General features: G+C 36.7%; 1 protein-coding gene across 3 annotated transcripts in view; it reads right to left on the bottom strand.

Moving 5' to 3' along the window:
* Nucleotides 1–17297, bottom strand: part of LOC135197939 (anoctamin-5-like) — a 142723-nt gene extending 125426 nt beyond the window's left edge. For all 3 annotated transcript variants that reach the window (XM_064225219.1, XM_064225220.1, XM_064225221.1), the window contains exons 1-3: nucleotides 16836–17297; nucleotides 16121–16345; nucleotides 15134–15286 (exon numbers count right to left, since the gene is read on the bottom strand). In XM_064225219.1, the coding sequence (XP_064081289.1) occupies nucleotides 15134–15286; nucleotides 16121–16156 (189 nt within the window). In that variant the 5' untranslated portion in view covers nucleotides 16157–16345; nucleotides 16836–17297. The remainder of the gene's footprint in view (nucleotides 1–15133; nucleotides 15287–16120; nucleotides 16346–16835) is intronic.
* Nucleotides 17298–19171: the final 1874 nt, after the last annotated feature.

Here is a 19171-nt window from a genome sequence, read left to right as displayed (position 1 = left end):
CCTGGAATCCAACACAACTGAATAATTTGTAGACCTATCAAAACAGGGTTAAGAGGTTTTACAAAAGGTGAGACAATACAATTAAAAGATTATGCAAAAAAGGTGATTGGCTATAAAAAAAAAACTTTTATAAAAGTACAGCTCAATAACTCTCCAATTGGTCAACAATAAAAATGTTTGCAAGGTGAACATATAAAAAAGAAAAAGAATATGAAACATACGAATACAGAAAATATTTATAAGGTAAGTAATTTGTAATGAAGACGGCGATTTTATCTTTTAGGTCATTCTTGAAAATTTTACTATTGCAAGAGTCCAAATAGTACATCCCAGGGTTAAGGTTAAAATTGCAATTGGAAGTAAGCTGTATAACAGTGGATTCTAAAAGATTTCATGAATAGAAATCTTTCGCTCTGGCAATCACTGAACTTTCAGTCCAAATTATCCCATAAGGGTTTTCACTCAAATGAATGAATATAGCATTGGATGTTTGCCCAGTTTTGACTGAGTACATATGCTGTTTAATTCGCACTTTTAAATCCCTGCTAGATTGACCGATATAAAAAGAGGGGAAGTCCCAACATGAAATTTCATATATGTTGTTGTTTTCCGTAGGACTATTTTATATTAACATTCCTTTCAGAGTGTTATTAATATATGAAAAAACAAGGATGACAATAAAAGATTTTAACGATGGTTGTATGCTTTCAAAACCACTAAAGTAATGCAAACTAAGAATGTTCTTATGGCTTTCTTTCTCCTTTTCATTTTCACTATAAATCTCTTCGTGGATTTTATTAGTCCACAAATATCTAGTACATGTGAAGGATAACATAAATATGAACCTATTTTCTTATGCATCAGATTTCGTGATCCAAATACTTTGGATTGACAATGCATAATGCTCGTAAAAACATAGAAGAAAAAATTAGTATTTTGATATTAAGGTGATGGCCTGATTAGAAATGGACATGAGTTTAAGTTGTTGGTTGGTTCCCTGTAAATATTAAATTTGCACTGAGATGGTTCTCTAGGTATCAAAGCATCTAAGAAAGGAAGGCAATTGTCTTTTTCTAATTCTAAAGTGAACTTAATGGATGGTACCTGGTACTTCAAATCTGAGAGTAAATCATTTACACTAATACAAGCAGGCAAAACAGCTAAAATATCGTCAACATGTATATACCTCCTTAAATGAGTATAAATGATATTAGGTGACTATCGTTTTTCAACTTTGAAAAGAGTGGGGATAAAGGGTTTTCCATTGCCATACCAAATATTTATTGGTAAAATTTACCACTGAATATAAACTTACAATCACAAATGCACAACCGAGTGAGTGAAATAATATGACTTACAGATAGAGATAATTCATGACTGATTAGTTCATTGCTAAGATACTCTAAAATAGAATCTATAGGGACTTTAGTAAAAAGAGAACAAACATCAAAACTAGTGAATCTATCAGTGGGGCAAAAAAGGATTTTGTTGAATTTATCAACTAAATCTATAGAATTACATATATGAGAATCGGAGATGGTGCCAAGTAACGGGAGTACAATAGCTTAGTAATATACTTCGAAATTTTATATAATATTGAGCCAACAGAACTGATAGTAGGCCGCATAGGATTATTTTCTTTGTTTGTTATTACTAATCCATACAAGTAAGGTAACAAGGAAAATTTTACCGACAGCTCTTTTTATCTCTAATAGTTTTTTTTCATTGTGCTATTGAAATTTTTATGACTTAATCAAGGGGAATTCTCGTTAGTTTTTTCATATGATAATACACTAAAAGGAATGTTAATAAAAAAAAATAGTCCTAAGGAAAACAACATAGTATATATAAAATTCCATGTTTAGACTGCCCCTCTTTTAGATCAGCCAATCTAGCAAAGATTTAGAAGCACGAATTAAACAGTATATGTACTGAAAGTTCAGCAAAGGCCAGTTCGAAAGATTTCTTCTCTTCACGAAATCTTTTAAAATCCGCCATCTTACTTCCAGTTGTAATTTTAACCTTAGACCTGGGATGTACTATTTTGACCCCTGTAATAGTAAAATTTTCAAGAATGAAATCACTGACTTCATTACAAATTAGTTACCTTATAAATATTTCTATGTATTCGTATCTTTAATAGCTTTATTTTAAAGTAAAGGACAAGAAGTCAAAAGGCTTGCAAAACTCCATCGCTTCTCTTTCCTTCGTGGATTTTGTCTTTATTTATATATTCATCACGTCCCATATATTCGTGATTCACTGATATATATAATATATATATATATATATATATATATATATATATATATATACTTAAAAAATCACTGTAGATGCACGTGACTTCATAAATAAGCGAATCCCACAGGACTTGGATTTCTGACTATCATTTTCCTGTGGGATTCGATTATATATATATATATATATATATATATATATATATATATATATATATATATATATATATATATATATATATATATATATATATATATATATATATATATATATATATATATATATATATGTATATAAGTTTTATCATCTTAACCCTTTCGGAATAAGAAGAACAAACATTAAGATTCCCTGACTTCGGGGCCCCGGGAGGTCCTTATGTCACATCTCTGCCATTGAATTCATCAGATAAGCCTAGGAAGACTCCGATTCTATAAGACAGCGGATTTACCCGGGCCAAAGATTGGGCTAAGGTGCCCGAGCTCTTGCTGAAGCCATGGAAATCCTCATTGAAATCCGGTAGGGATGAAAAAAGTAAAAAATGTGCAGAAGTTTCTTCAGAGCAATCGAGTTTTCTGTACAGCATATATTGCTGTATGAGTCGCAGCACAGGAGACTTTCAGCCATGGCTCGGTGGTGGCTTTTACAGCGTTGCAAGACGCAATATCATGGCTAACTTTAACCTCAAATAAAATAAAAACTACTGAGGCTCGAGAACTGCAATTTGGTACGTTTGATAAATGAAGGGTGAATGATCAACATACCAATCTACAGTCCTCTAGCCCCAGTGGTTTTTAAGATCCGAGGGCGGACAGAAAAAGTGCCGACAGATAGATATAGCTACTTCAAAAGTTTTCTTTTGCAGAAAACTAAACATGCAGTAATAACTTCGAGAGAGTTTTCTCAGGTACAAATTCTTTGCATAGGCATTGCAAGCATATCGACGCTGAAATCCAGTTATTTCAACTGTAAACGAAGTGCGGCTTTAATTTATAGAACAAGGATGCCATCTTCGGTCGCAAAAAAAAAAAAAAAAAAGGAGTGCTAAAACTCCCCACGTCATTTATTTAAGTACCTGACAGATATGAATAAAATTGTTCTTTTGATAATTTTATCCAGTGTAGCCCATTGCTTCTGTAAACGATGCTGAAGACGAAAAGGTGGAACCTTAGTTGTGTGCTAACAGAAACAGCCTTATTTGGCCTGTGGAACCACCAAAATTGAAGGCCTTGTCATCCGCATGATCTAATGAGCAGATGGAAAATGATGGAAAGGATTGAAATTTTGAAGATGCAAAACAGTGCTGATTATCAACACTAATATTTACACGGCAAACCATAAACATGCATGCATATATATATATATATATATATATATATATATATATATATATGTAGTATATATATAATACATATGTAATATATGTATGTATGTATATCGATAGTCGTTTGATCAGCCAAGTTAAGAACCGTTGAGCCTGACCATTACCCTGATGGGAGACCAACCATGAAAGCCAGATGCCATCGATACATAAGCCCCTTCAACATCCGTGGGATAGGGTTTGGGGCCAGCAACCTCATCCCCAAAAATACTTGCAATCATAAAACTGGAAAGGTAGCAATTTCTGGTACGACACACCCAAAGGGAAAAACTGAATAAATAAAAACATACACGCGCAATATATAAGTATAAGTATATATATATATATATATATATATATATATATATATATATATATATAATTTTTGTAAGTAATTCACAAATGACTTTCTATACTCTCAAATACTGAGCCGCAAATAGCACTTCATGTCAAAATTCCCTTACTTTGGAATACCATACACCAAAAGGGAATTAGATATGATAAATGTACTCGCCCTGTTCATGATTAGAAGAAGAAGTATATATATATATGTATATATATATATATATATATATATATATATATATAATATATATATATATATACATATAGTGGAAATATTAACTGTCAATCAGTACCATCAGCACAAGACATAGGTTCGAAGGAGGGACAGAGTCAATGCATTAACATATATCCATTATATATATATATATATATATATATATATATATATATATATATATATATATTTACATATAATACCTAAGCATAGGCAGTAGCAGCACAAGATTTGTTCTGAACTCAACTAAAGCTTGCAATGACAGAAATAGTATACTACAGTACCCCTTCATTGACGTAAGTGATCTTGTGGGCAGTGGAGGTTCCCGGGGCGAAGAGATTTCGAAAAGAAGCCAGCGGGGTAATTCGGGCGAAGTTCATCAGGCTTCTCTCGGTGATGAAACTCGGCCTTCGAATTTTCCTCTTGGTGACCAGCATGATCTCGGCAACGATGTCGTGGAATCTGCCCTGCCGTCGCCGACGAATCCAGTCGACCCCTTCTTGACTGCCGTCCATGTTACAGCGGGTCTCCGCAGTCTGTCATCACCGCAGGGCACTGTTTCCTGTCTTCTTCTTGTTGCACAGAAGAAGTAAGTGGTCTGTGACGTCGCGTAGAAATGGTTACAAGTGCCTACATGTCGACATTCAGTAAACGAAAGAGAATTTCCTGGCGGGAAAAATCTGAAGTGGCGTAAACGCCTTCCCAGACGACCAGCCCTCTGGGTACAGAGCTGTCAGAGCGCGTCCTGAGATCGACTTGCTTGGCCGGCAGCGGATCCAACACTACTTGGCAGGGCTTTGTTGCAACTCAACCTCATTCGCCCCCACCTATTGGTTCCCGTACTACGTGGGCAGATTTCCATTGCCTTAATACTAGCCACAGAGAGCCACGCCTTTACCGTGGGTATCAATAACTTTACCATAAAAGAGAATATTAATGAGCGCAATCTTGGATTGCCTTCCACGATACGTCTCACATTGTTTGTGTTCGACATGTAATCCATTTGAATCGAAAAATAGCTTATTCAGGTGGGGGAATATTGAAATCAGATTTTCTAAGGATAACATGACTGAGCCGTTTCTTTCTGTGACGCTGGTACGACACTGACCGAATTATAATTCCATAACTATGAGAGGCTCAATAAAGTATTTCGCAACAGCATTAGAAGCGCTTAGTATAATCAGCGGAGCCTGCGACGTCATCATTAAAGGAATAATGATGAAATCATGAAATGCGTCCAGTTATGAAAATCGAGGTTATCGACCACCTTGTTGCCTAGTTCTGACAAGGTAAAGTCATTATATCCGATTCTTGCTTTTGGGAGTTCCTTTTACCTTCCTGCAGGGTACATTTACATTTGTTTGTTTATATGGTGTTTTTACGTTGCGTGGAACCAGTGGTTATTCAGCAACGGAACCAACGGCTTTACGTGACTTCCGAACCATGTCGAGAGTGAACTTCTATCACCAAAAATACATATCTCTAACCCCTCAGTGAAATGCCCATCGAGGTGGCAGGCCAAGACCTTACCGATCACGCCACTAAGGCGCTGGCACATTTACGTAGTGCTTGGAAAAGTAGTTTATATGGATCTCTTTCACCAAGGCTCTTGATATCTAGAAAGCTCGGGATCAAATCTTATTCATGCGTGCCTGCATCACAGGTAGATTACGGCTAAATATCGGACCTAAAAAATGGACCCGACAATACACCCTTTTTTTAAGAATCTACTATAAAAAAAAAGGTTTATAAATATTCTGCGTTCTACAGATGGCCAGGAAACATGATACAACCCTGTGGGTGATGTGTCTTCCAACATGAATTGAGTGACTAGTCAAATTTATCTGTCCAGTTGTGGAGTGGAGAGGAGAGAAGTGCAATTTCCGGCTCAGGGTGCGACACCAGATTTAAATTCAAAATCAATGGACGCAGAACTACATAAGACTTATGACCAGAGCTCTTAAGAAAACATTCTTGAACTATTACACTAAAATGAACGGTGTGCATATCTGGTGGTGCAGAAAGCTTTACTCAAAGTAATCCCGATCTCAAGTAATGTTGAAATACTTGGTGCAAAGAGCTCTCAGTATAGCAGGTAATAGCCAAGGTAAGCGATTCATAAACTATTAAGCTGAAATAATAAATTGTCTGTAGATCTGGCGAAGGAATAGGCAATATATCCATGGTTTTATGTGGAGTTATTACGTTGGAACACAAGTTATGCAGAAGGCAATGCACAGGCTAAGCCAGTTCTCCAGAATATTACTGACACTGCTATCATCGACTCAACGTCAATGAGGAAATATGGAAGGTTTCAAAAAGAAAATAAAACAATCTCTAAAACTGTGTTGTCATATCTCGGAATAAAAAGTATTCGTTTCATTTATTATGACAAAGCACTAAACAGAACAGCAATGCAACCCTGGAAAAGTTTAAAGGTTGATGTCGTACATTGCATATCAGTTATGAATTATCAACACCCGGCCAACCACTATTGGTTCTTGGCTAGGCAGCCTTCAGTTTTCTATTCAACACAACAATACTTGTACCTATAAGCAATAAAAACTTGAATAGTCGATCTGAAGGTGAACTAACCTCATAAGAAAGAAAGAAATTTTTTATATCAGGGAATCGAACCCTAACAGCTTTATTCTACAGACCAAGATCAATTGGCTGAATCAGCGGTCAAGTTAACAGCGTTTTATAATGGCTGGACCAATCAAGAAACAACAGACCTGAATATTCATGTTTAGAAACATCAGACCAGACTATTCAAGTCTGTTCAGAAACAACAGAAATGACTATTTTCGTCTGCTTAGAAACAAAAGACGAGTTGAGTCTCACAGGTGTTTAGAAACAAATAAGAGTACCCACTTGTGTTTTGGTACATTTGTAATAAGTATTTCTTTCTGTTTAGAAACAGCAGAAATAAGTATTCACGAATGTTTAGAAATATCAGAAATAAGATTTCACGATTGTTTAGAAATATCAGAAATAAGATTTCACGATTGTTAATATGAAGCAGAAATAAGTATTCGTGATTGTTTACAACAACAGAAATACGTATTCGTAGGTGTTTACAAACAACAGAAATATGTATACATGTCCGTTATGAAATATAAATATACATTCATTGCTGTTTAGAAACAGAGAAAAAAGGATTCAAGAATGTTTTGAAACTTGAATATTTTCATGGTTGTTTAGGAACAACAACAAAAGTAATCGCGCCTGTTTTGAAACGAAAACTAGTAGTCACAGTTGTTTAGAAAAAAAAAGTCCTCAAAACTATTTTCAAAGTGATAAGTATTCACGGCCGTTTAATAACAGCAGATTTGACCAAAATCTTGATAAGTCTTAAAACGCCAAAAGTTTCCAGTTCTCAAAAGAAACTCGATTGCAAAATAACACGACATAACCAGTTAAAGGCTTCGGAGGCGTCGTAATCGACGTCCTGACCATTAAAAAAAATGAAAGTTCATTACTTTCTCATTAAAATGTGTAGCCAAGAAGAAGTTTACGATCTCCGGGAAGGCGTTTCCCGTCAAAAATTCATTCCCGGCAGGAGTTGGGGCCGGTTATCAATACTACCTGTTGCAGTATTCACGCCGTCGATGAATCCCCAGAGTTTCTGAAAGGTTCGTGGGAAACGAAGCGATAAAACTTATTCAGAATTATAATACTCTTTACGTGGTCACATGCATTCAGTCACTATATCTTAAGAACTGAGAAATTAAAGCTGTACAAATATCTCTCTCTCTCTCTCTCGTATATATATATAATATATATATATCATATATATATATATATATATATATACACATATATATATGTGTGTGTGTGTGTGTGTATTATATATATGTGTGTATGTATATGTGCTATATGAGCGTTTGTGTATCTATCTATCTATCTATTATATTATATAATATCTATATATATATATATATATATATATATATATATATATATATATATATATATATATATATATATATATATATACACACACAAATGTGTTTAAATAAAAATTAGTTTCATCATCTGACAACGAGCTTTTCAAGGGAAAATAAAAGACAGTAGTCACTGCCATATTCATCCTTCAGCTGCTGATTTAAGAACATTTAATGCCCCATATACCTACGCGCATCCATTCTTATCACGTGCCCAAGCCACCAGTCTGCCTTCCCAGCTATGGTAACTTTTTAATACTTCTCTGTATCTTCACATTTCTCCCCTTTTAACTCTTACTGTCCTTATACTACGTAGACAAATAATCTCGACACCTTCCACCTTTTTATTTCCATTACATTCACTACCCACATTTCACGCCCATAAATCTGATTAAACTTAACGTATGTTTCGCATGATGCTCTTCTTTTTTTTCCAAGTGTTTTGCGCAGATCCTGCTACGCTCTTTGCTTCACATTTTACATTCACATCCTATCTATTTAAATAACAAAAACTTCCATTCTTCCGCTACACTCATAACCTTCCCTTTTCTCAGATCTACTTTCTACTTTTGTACACGCTTTAAAACTTTAACTAGTTCCTACAGTTTCGACCTACTATCAATAGTCAAAATAATCCGATCTGCAAATATCATTCCACACTTCATTCTAGATCCTTTTCTTATCCTGCACATTTTTTACCCTCATCTAATGTTCGTTCTCTGACTTCTCCAATCCCATGAATATATCAAGCAGTTCTTAAGACCCTCTAGGCAGTCACTGATACGTCTGAATATTGTAACAAATTATAAATTGTTAAGAAATTCACAGTTCCGTGAAAAGAAATTGTTTAAAAAATATCCACAATTATATATAAAAATATATTTCTATGTAAAAATATAAAACAGAGACTTTCGAACACCTGAACGGTGTCCCTCACAGTTCAGGTGTTCGAAAGTCTTTGTTTTATATTTGTACATAGAAATATATTTTTATATATAATTGTGGGTATTTTTTAAACAAATTATAAATTATTACTTTTACATGAGAACTTTTAGTCACTACTAATATATTTCTAATATAAAGCTTTCTTCCTGTATCTTCAAACTCTTCACACAACGGCCTCAGAAAATCACTTGATTCATATACCTCTTCTGCTTGCCTAAATCTTACTCTATCACTCCTTGTTGTTTATCATACACATTTTCCGGTACGCTTAGAAACTTTACGCCAAATAATTCTAGCAATTCAAATATCAAATATGATTAGACTATACAACTCGAATTCAATCAAAGAGCCTGAATATAAAGCAAGATAGATAGGGCCAAGAAAGCGACAACTGCGTCACGGAATTTGTTCGTCACGATTATTGTCCTCATCCAATGAAGAGGAGACCAACCGTGAATATTCACCCTAATTTCCATATCTGAGTGACATTAGGCTTTATACACGTCAGCATTATTTTGATTATTTTTGTCTTAATTGCAAAGCTGAGAGGGGGAGAGAGAAAGGATAATGATGTTCAATCATTTATTCTTCATTAAATGGATTAGCCAACTCACTCAATAAACAGAGTACAGATATATATATATCATATATATTATATATAGACTCTAATATTATATATATCTATATATATATATATTATATATATTATATATACATGTATATTATAATATAATATTATATATATACATATATATGAGAGAGAGAGAGAGAGAGAGAGAGTTTTCTTAAACTTTAGTAACCTTTCCGAACTTTGGATTCAAGGCAGTGAATTTGTAATTTCAGCCAGACCTACAACTACAACTACTACTACTAATGATAATAATAACAATAATAACACATAATAACAGATCCAAACACCAAACTATTTCCTGAAAGACCCGAGCAAACAAACACATCGATAGGCAATCACGCATAACCGAGAAATAAAATGGCTACCGTGCGATTGGTGGAGCAGTCTCCTTCCACCGTGGTATTGACAAAATCAGTTGATCGAGAGAGAGCGAGAGAGACCGCAAGTTAAATATTAATGCCATTCGAACCCCTGAAGACGAAATACACAGCTCCAGAAATTACTTATTTGACATTTTCCGTTCAGACAGACATAAGGCCAAGACAGTAATGGAGAAGGGAGAGAGTGGAGTTTCTACAAATGACTATCCCTCCTAAATTACTTACTGTTGTAATGATATGAATCCTGCTCACGTCCAGTGGTAATGACACTTTCAAGAACCAATAGTAGCTTAGATATGATGGCAAAGGCAATAACGGAAAGTATAGGTTAGACTATATGCGAATGGCTCTCTTTTATGTTATTCATTCTTGTAAAGATATGAATACTTCACACGTCAAGAGTAGGTTAGAAATTAAAAATGACAGAAATAATGGACACAAGATATTCATCATGAATAAAATTTCCTGTTTTTTTAACCTCCTTCCCTTCAGATCCCACGGGGAGGCTATTTCCTACAGTGCTTCTTTCGCGACGTTCTGAAGTCTTAAGGCAGGAATGGTTTCTCAAGCTTTTCTCTCTGATCTCTTTTAACTTGGCCGTCCAACCTCTCTGACTTTAACCCTCTTAACTCAGACCAAACCCCTCTGCCAGTGACTCTGACCGTGTTAAACTACTTCCAGCCGGGCGCAGCTTCTGTCCCGAATATGCAGTATCGGCTCTCTCTATTACTGTCATTTTTTAATAATAATAATATTAAAATATACTCATAGTAGTATGAGTCTTCAAATGGAGAAACAAATCCACAGTTATGTAAATGTACATAATATATCTAAATTCAAAACTTTAAGGATAACTTTCGGGAATCTGACAAGGGGAACCGAACACACTCCCGAAAGCTATCCTTACAGTTTCAAATTTAAATAGATGTACATTTACATAACTGTGGATTTGTTTCTCCAATAATAATAATAATAATAATAATAATAATAATAATAATAATAATAATAATAATAATAATAATAATAATAATGAACTAAGGAACCTCCGTAACGAGGCTATAATATATTATTGTACAATGGTAAAAAATATACAAGGAGAGACTTTCGGATACTGCTCCGTATCCCTCTGGAGTAGGACTGAAGAGGGATACGGAGCAGTATCCGAAAGTCTCTCCTTGTATATTTTTTACCATTGTACAATAATATATTTTAACACTACTGTGGCTTTTGATTGTCAATAATAATAATAATAATAATAATAATAATAATAATAATAATAATAATAATAATAATAATAATAATAATAATAATAATAATACCCAAAGAAGGAAGAGTCCCATTACATAATTTTTTTTAACCTAACGACAATACATCCAGAATACGGTGAGAATAGCGGTTCTAATCAGTATGACTTCATAAATATTTGCTAAGGCTGAACCTCATAACCCTTTCAGGAATCGAATTGAATACCGGAGGAACCGTGACACAGACAGAGGAACGGGCGAGTGGGTAAACATACCATGAATGAAATGCACGAGCTTAACTTGACAATGAATATTTCATGGCTGAGCAGAGGTCACGATCATCCAGAAGGATGAGCTCGGCCTTGACCAATTTCAACCTGGATGCGAAGCTTTTGAGGAAGCCTGTTCGCGCATGAAACGACCAAAAGAAGGACGTAATCAATTCGCTGTACAGCTTGTCGTCCCCATCTCCAAAGTTGAGCAGTGTTTGGATAAGGTCAGAGGTCGCCTGTAAAATGGCTCTTTGAATATTCATAGGGCACATTGCTGGGATCGCAACTCCACCCCGGCCCTGTAAAGTATCAGTAGACTGATTGAGCTACCCCGCTCTCTCTCTCACTCTCATATAAATATAATATATATATATATATATATATATATATATATATATATATATATATATATGTATGTATGTATGTATATGTTTATATATATATATACATATACATATATATATATATATATGCATATATATATATATATATATATGTGTGTGTGTGTGTGTGTGTGTGTGTTTATATATGTATATACATTACTAAAAAGACATTGCGCACAATTTCGAAAACAGCCGAAAAACAATATATACCATAAGAGATTAAGCTTTGTCTCACTGGAATCCTATTTTTTTTTACTTTACTGTACAAGAGAGAGAGAGAGAGAGAGAGAGAGAGAGAGAGAGAGAGAGAGAGAGATCTAATTACCCCGAAACCCAGCTATTATGGTCACTGTCTTCTTGCTTAAGAGGAACATCGAAGTCGTACATTACTGCATCGATATTTCATTGGTTATTCATGAGTATGTCCTTGGATCTAATTATCTCTGTCCCTGTACCCATTTATCATGCCAAAGATTATTGACATTGTCGTTAAAAAAGGGGTGGGGGAGCTAATCATGTAGAGCCGTTGGTTAAAGGGCGTTCGCTGAAAAAAAACGTGAAAATTTGATTTCGCAATCTTTAGCTGACGACACCTGTTCCACGCCTAATCAAGGACAATTTTCCCAATCACATGCATATGAACATAAGAAGAACACAGTGCTTTTGGGTACTGAGGAATATATAAAAGCAGCCTTTGTACTCACAACCACTGTTTGAGTGTCAAGTATTACGTTACCAGCGTCAACATTTTGTGTTCCAAAAAATAAGCTTCTTAAGTCCGTTGTTTCGCTCAGATGATGTCCTGGTTTCACCCGTTCGCTTACGGAATACAGCTCTCCCATTGTAAATGCTTCGTCTTCTCATTTCTCGATTTGTCTGGATCTAAGGCAATTCTTGGCTCGGTGACCTTGCCCTTGACTCTTTTTAGTTTTTATTTCTGCCCGTAGGTGGCCTTGCTGTATCTACAGACACTAATTCGGACACCATTTCAATAATCTGAAGGAGAAAGTCACATCTCGCCCCATTTTCTCATTAGAACAGACAGTCCTTCCAATGTACTCTTCCATGACCGTTGCTTTGCCTCCACCGTTACGCTTTGGAATTCTATTCCTGTTGCCTGGGATAGATATGGACATGAGGCAGCCTGAAAACACTCAAACTAACGGTTAAATCTCAAGCATCTCAAGTATAGGAAATGAGTCCTCTTTTTATTATGATATAAAACATTCACTGGCATCCGGGCTGGATACATCGCTTTCGAAGACGCCCGATTCTTAGTACATCGAACGCGGATAAATTATTATGCCATTTATTGACATCATAAATTATCTTAATTGGATGTAATCCCCACCAGCCCCATGACGACATTTGCCGAGAGGAGCGATATGTACTCAGACATCAAGGAGTTGCCGTCACCGTCCCCATGGCAACCGATAACACACAACAACTGCTATGGTCCTCGAAATGTTGTTTATGATGATGGCACATGCCACTTGGTCGTCTTTCTTGACGGCGATTCCCCTCCCCGGAAAACCCCCACCCAACTTCTAGTTCTGAATTGCTTTCTTGATTTTTCCCGATAGTTTATCCTCCCTCGATTATCTTCTTACTGAGCTGTCCTACTTATTTAACTTGGCCTTGCTTTATTCGCGTATTCAGTTTAGAGCAGATCCTTCCAGCTAGTCGTAAGAAATTGGAAAAGTGACAGAACGCTCTCTCTCTCTCTCTCTCTCTCTCTCTCTCTCTCTCTCTCTCTCTCTCTCTCTCTCTCTCTCTCTCTCTCTCAAAGGATGCTACCGGGGATTGATCTAAGAAATGTGTTTTTTTTTTGGCCATGCCAATTGAAACAACCCATGAAGCATTAGAGCAGGTTATGAAAAGGTTTTCCATGCTGACTTGGGAAACAAAACTCTTAAATAGAAATTTCACTTGATTAGATATGGAAGGAAACTATGGACATGACTTAAAATGGTACTGACCACTAGAGTAGCTTTAGCATTAGCCGACTCCAAATGCCGTGCTTGCTCAACCCAGTCTCACTCGATGCACTGACTTGTTCTAGTCCTAGATGGATGTTTAGTCACATCATAGGTACTTCAGAAGCTTTTCACATGCAAGCGTTCTTCAGTCTCGAATCATAAGACTCAACTCCTGCTTACGACGGGACTTTACCCAGACTCTAACGTAAGATCTCTCTTTGTTTTCTATAAATATCTCTTTGGACACTGCTCTCAGAAATCTTCTTGAACGTCCCGGCCCTCTCATTATAAGTCAAGAACTCGATGACCAGCCATTTTTGTTACTCCATATTAGTCACTTCAAGAATGCGCGATTCTCTTCTTTGCTCTATATTCCATTTTAGTATGTCGCTGTTCTTGAAATGGTTCATCTCCTCTTGGACACTCATACACGTCACTGTCTGCTCACCACTAAAACTTCCTGAGCAACTGTAAGATAACAAAGCAACATAACACAATTCTTCAAGTGAACTAATAGACTTCAATTATACGACCTTGACAGGAATGTGTTTTCAAAACCGTTAATGACTTGCAGCAGCAACTATGATTATTATAGTTTATGCTCTGTTAATTACTCTAGGGTTACTCCCCCCATTATTTCTGTTTGCGCCATCAAGCAAGTGTCATCGTCCTCCTCATTGGAAGCAAATAACGTATTTTCAAGGTTAACGACTCTAACAGGCTTCTTGCTCGTAAGCTTATCGTCCCAGCACGTAGTATATTAATGAGGCCAGTGACCTTAACGTCAGCAAACAAAGCAAATTGAGAATTCGATTAATAATAAGAGAGACGTAATTGAACTAATGACTGAGAACATAAGACACGGTAAGACCAAGCGTGCCATAAAGGCACGAAACTCGATTCTGAGACAAATAACATATTAACACTCACGTAATCGTCTACATTATGACGAAAGTGACTCGAGCAATAAATAAAAATTAGCTAAACAATCTTAAAACAAAAGGAAGAATCCTACCCCTTACGATCATTGAAATTCTTAATTGAAACATCTTTGGAGTCAACGCATCCTGGGAATTCAAACCTGACCACGAGGAATTAGTGATCGTATTGACAACCACCTTTTCCTCAGGAGTGTTACTGATAACACTAAATCTCGTGTTAGAAAAATTTGCACTGAATGTGACGTCTATTGGCTTACCTCTTTGACGTCGCTTGACTTTTGAATTTGGAACGGCTGCGCCATCTTTTTGTACTTCGAGTGGAGAGCACTGCGATCAAGAGGTCTGTCGTTATTGTCCAGGATACTTCCCGGAAGCTGGACGCTCTCGTAGGATATGTTGCTCTGGACATCCTGCGTGAAGAAGAAAAGAAGGGTGAGAGGTAAGTGAGGACCGGGAGAAAAGGAGAGGAAAAAGAGAAAGTGTCGGCGTATGTTAGACAATATAGAGACGAATGAAGCTGAATCTTTAAAAGGGGAATAGAAGGTCATTGATAAAGAGGAAAGGAAAGAAAAATCTGAGAAAGAGAAAGAAGAGGTGGAAGAAAAGGGTGCGAGAAGACAGATTCGCATTGGTGTTCATATAAAAACAACAATAAATAATAATGTGTCTTGTTAGCCATTATTCGGTTTTTATATGCACTTGACTGGAGAATACTTTCGAAGTTCACTTCAGAAACTGGTCTTCTGTAAGAGATTTAAATTTTCCAAGGGCCATTGTTGCTATGATGTCGGACGACCTTACATTAATCAAATCATATATGCACACACACTTCATTGAGCATATAATATATATATATATATATATATATATATATATATATATATATATATATATATATATATATATATATATATATATATATATATACAGTATATATAAGTAAGCACGTGATTTTGTTTATTAGCTGAAGCCACTGGGAAAATAAAATAAAAAACAAAAGGCAGAGTGCCAAGTACTTTCGTGTATTTAACACATCTTCGGGGCACAAAGATATATTAAATGCACGAAAGTACTTGGCACTCTGTCTTTTCTTTCTTTCTAAATTTTTCCAGTGGCTTCAGCTTATAAATATATATATATATATATATATATATAATATATATATATATATATATATATATATATATATATATATATATATATATATATATATATATAGAACGAAAACGAAAACGTAATCTTACAACGGGCGGTGGAGTGTTCTCCTTATTGACCCACATGTCATCCACCACTGGACCATACACCTCCGCCGGCTGAGGCACGTACAGCTCTGAGAGGCTGTGGGCCAGGGAATGACGTCTCTCCCGGGACGAGGGTTGCGGCTCCGCCAATCGGGCTGTTTCCTCCGCTGCCGCGGCGCCTTCAGGCTCCCCTCGCCATGCTATTTCGGAGATCTCTTCGAGGAGGTCCTATGGAAGGAATGAGATGAGGTGGGTTGACTGGTTTAGATTAAGCTGGTCTTATGCCGTCATCTCTTTATCTTAAAAGGATGTTGAATGTTTTCAGAAGATGATCATTACGATTTAGGTAGTCTTCACTGAAATAAACGGATGTCAGAACTACATTAAATCTCCACTAGAAAAAAAAACTACTTTACTTTTCTACGAATGCTACATCAGTTGACAGGACTCTCGTCACTAAAGGTATAAAATTTTATACTTACAACCTCTCTCTCTCTCTCTCTCTCTCTCTCTCTCTCTCTCTCTCTCTCTCTCTCTCTCTCTCTCTCTCTCCACATACACACACACACACACTTTACCATAATATTCGAAATAGCATTCGGATTAGGCATCAATCCTAAACGTAGTTCTCTCTGCAACACATTCACTGAACACGAAAGAAGACTGAGAAGAGACTGTGACATTTACTATGAGTCAGAAACTCGACTACACTACAAACCTCATCAGCCTGTGTGCCTTTATGAAGTGGCCTGTGGAAGTCCTCGTCCCAGGAGCTCGGCTGGTACGGGTCTTCTCGGTTTTCTTCCTCAGAGAGACTCTCGCTCGAAGTATCGCTTTTGTGGCTGTGACCCTCGTCCCAGGAATTATCAATTTCGGAATTTATTTTCGTCTCTTCCTGCTTTCAACTTCCTCTGCTTCTGCTTCTTTTGCTATGACTATTTCGTCTTCTGTCTCTTGACCCTGGGCAGGTGGTCGAGATTCTTCTTGAGGGGGAGGGTCTCCCTCAAGCTGTTTAACGTCTTGGGAAGGAAGGACTTCTTCTTCTTCAAGTTGCTCCTCGTCTTGGGAAGGAAAGACCCCTTCGAGTGGTCCCTCGCCTTGGGAAGAAACTACCTCTTCGAGTTGCTCCTCGTCTTGAGGAGCAGCGCCTCCTCTAAGTTGTTGTTTGTCTTTGATCGGAAGGGGATTGCGGAGGGGGAGGAGGAGGAGGGGGAGGAGTGACCTCACGCTGTTCCTCGGAGGGAGAAGCCTTCCCTCGCTCTGCGTCCGAAGTCGATTGGTCGTTACCTGCAAAGGAAATTATTACGAAAATTCAATACTTGCAAGATGATGATAGCAAACAGTTGTACACTCATACCCCAGTAAAGGGACACCACGTACAGTGCGCCTTACTGTGTGCACTGCAGCCAGCTGCAACTGCAGTTCCTATTTTCTTTATAGTTTTCATCTGTCCCATCTAGTTTTCCCTATTTACTGTTCAACTCCTTTAACATTACTTTCTGTATTATTTACATGTAATTTAAAGACAAGTCTACCACAGTTTTGAAAGGGAAATATTAATATTACATTGATCTTGGTATATAACAAGCGTGTGTACTAAATGCCAAATAAGAGAATATATCGAAATAAATTCATATAATTTCCCCTTTAAATATAACATCCAACCTTGTAACCTCATTTGTTTCGAAGATAAAGTTCAGATCTGATACTGAAATTAAATTTACTCTATCTAAATCAGTTCAAATGTTCCAAATACTATATTTCTTATTCAACTGTCAAGAAGAAGCAGGTCAGGAATCTATTTTGATAGATAGTCACTTTATTGCTAAAAGAATAGACAAAAACCAATATAAGTAAAAGTAGGAATATGGCACACATTTGTCCTATAACATTCAATTATAATACATAATATATGATCAGAACATCATGAACATTTCCCCAGTATATGGTGGTAATATTCAGGATGGCCTAATGCTTAAACACAATTTACGGCTGCTGGAGACGGATAAACACGCACGGGGTGAGAGAGAGAGAGAGAGAGAGAGAGAGAGAGAGAGAGAGAGAGAGAGAGAGAGAGAGAGAGAGAGAGGGTGGGGGCGGCGGTAATACCATTCAGAGCGTTCCGTACACTTGACGTTTATATTCTGCTATGGGAGCAGGTAAAAAGAAAGACAGACAGAGACAAGGAGATGTCAGTGAAGCGAGGAAATTCCAATCCTGACGGAGGACCCTCCCCCAAACAAAGAAAAAAAAAAAAAAAAAAACTTCCGCCAAAGGCGAGAAAGCACGCGACAGGAGAAACGTTCGCGTGATACAAAACATCGATAAGAATCGAAAAAATGTCCAATGATAACGGTAGGATGATACACATATTTGTCTGGTTAGGTGATTTTGTTTTAATTAAAGACAGATTAATAGAATAGATTGTAGGTACAACTTACGCCGAAGGCCAATCGCTGGGACCTATGAGGTCATTTAGCGCTCAAACGAACAGTGAGAGTAAAAGTTTACAACGGTGTAACAGGAGGAAAACTAGGCAGTTGCACTATGAAACAATTGTTAGGAGAGGGTGGAAAGTAAGATGGAAGAAAGACTATGAAAGGAGGTACATTGAAGGGAATGAAAATGGTAGCAGCCACTGGCCGAAGGGACGCTGCAAAGAACCTAAAATAACGCCTACAGTGCACTGTGCGTGAGGTGCAATGTCGGCATTACCCCTTTACCGGAAAGATAAATTAATTGATACAAACAGGTAAATAAAATGGTACTGCCTCTCTGGAGTCTTCAATCTGTCACCCTATAATTTACCATGAAGGTATTCAATTTCTTCAAGACGTGGTCTTGAAACATTATCATGTAATAATGAAGCAAAATTCCTTAATAAAACAAAATCAGCATTCCATCCTCACGTGACGAGGGCGGTATCGAAGCACTTTCTCGCACGCTATCGTGGGTGAAAAATGCCGTGGAATGACACGGCAGGCGCCATTTATAACTGTTACGTTATGTTCTTCAAATCTTCATGTCCTCGTCTTGATAATTATCAGATATCAA

Source organism: Macrobrachium nipponense, chromosome 21, assembly GCF_015104395.2.
Source record: "Macrobrachium nipponense isolate FS-2020 chromosome 21, ASM1510439v2, whole genome shotgun sequence".
Taxonomy (NCBI): Eukaryota; Metazoa; Arthropoda; class Malacostraca; order Decapoda; family Palaemonidae; genus Macrobrachium; species Macrobrachium nipponense.
Note: the sequence above shows the minus strand (reverse complement) of the source record. Positions and strands in the feature narration are given on the sequence as shown.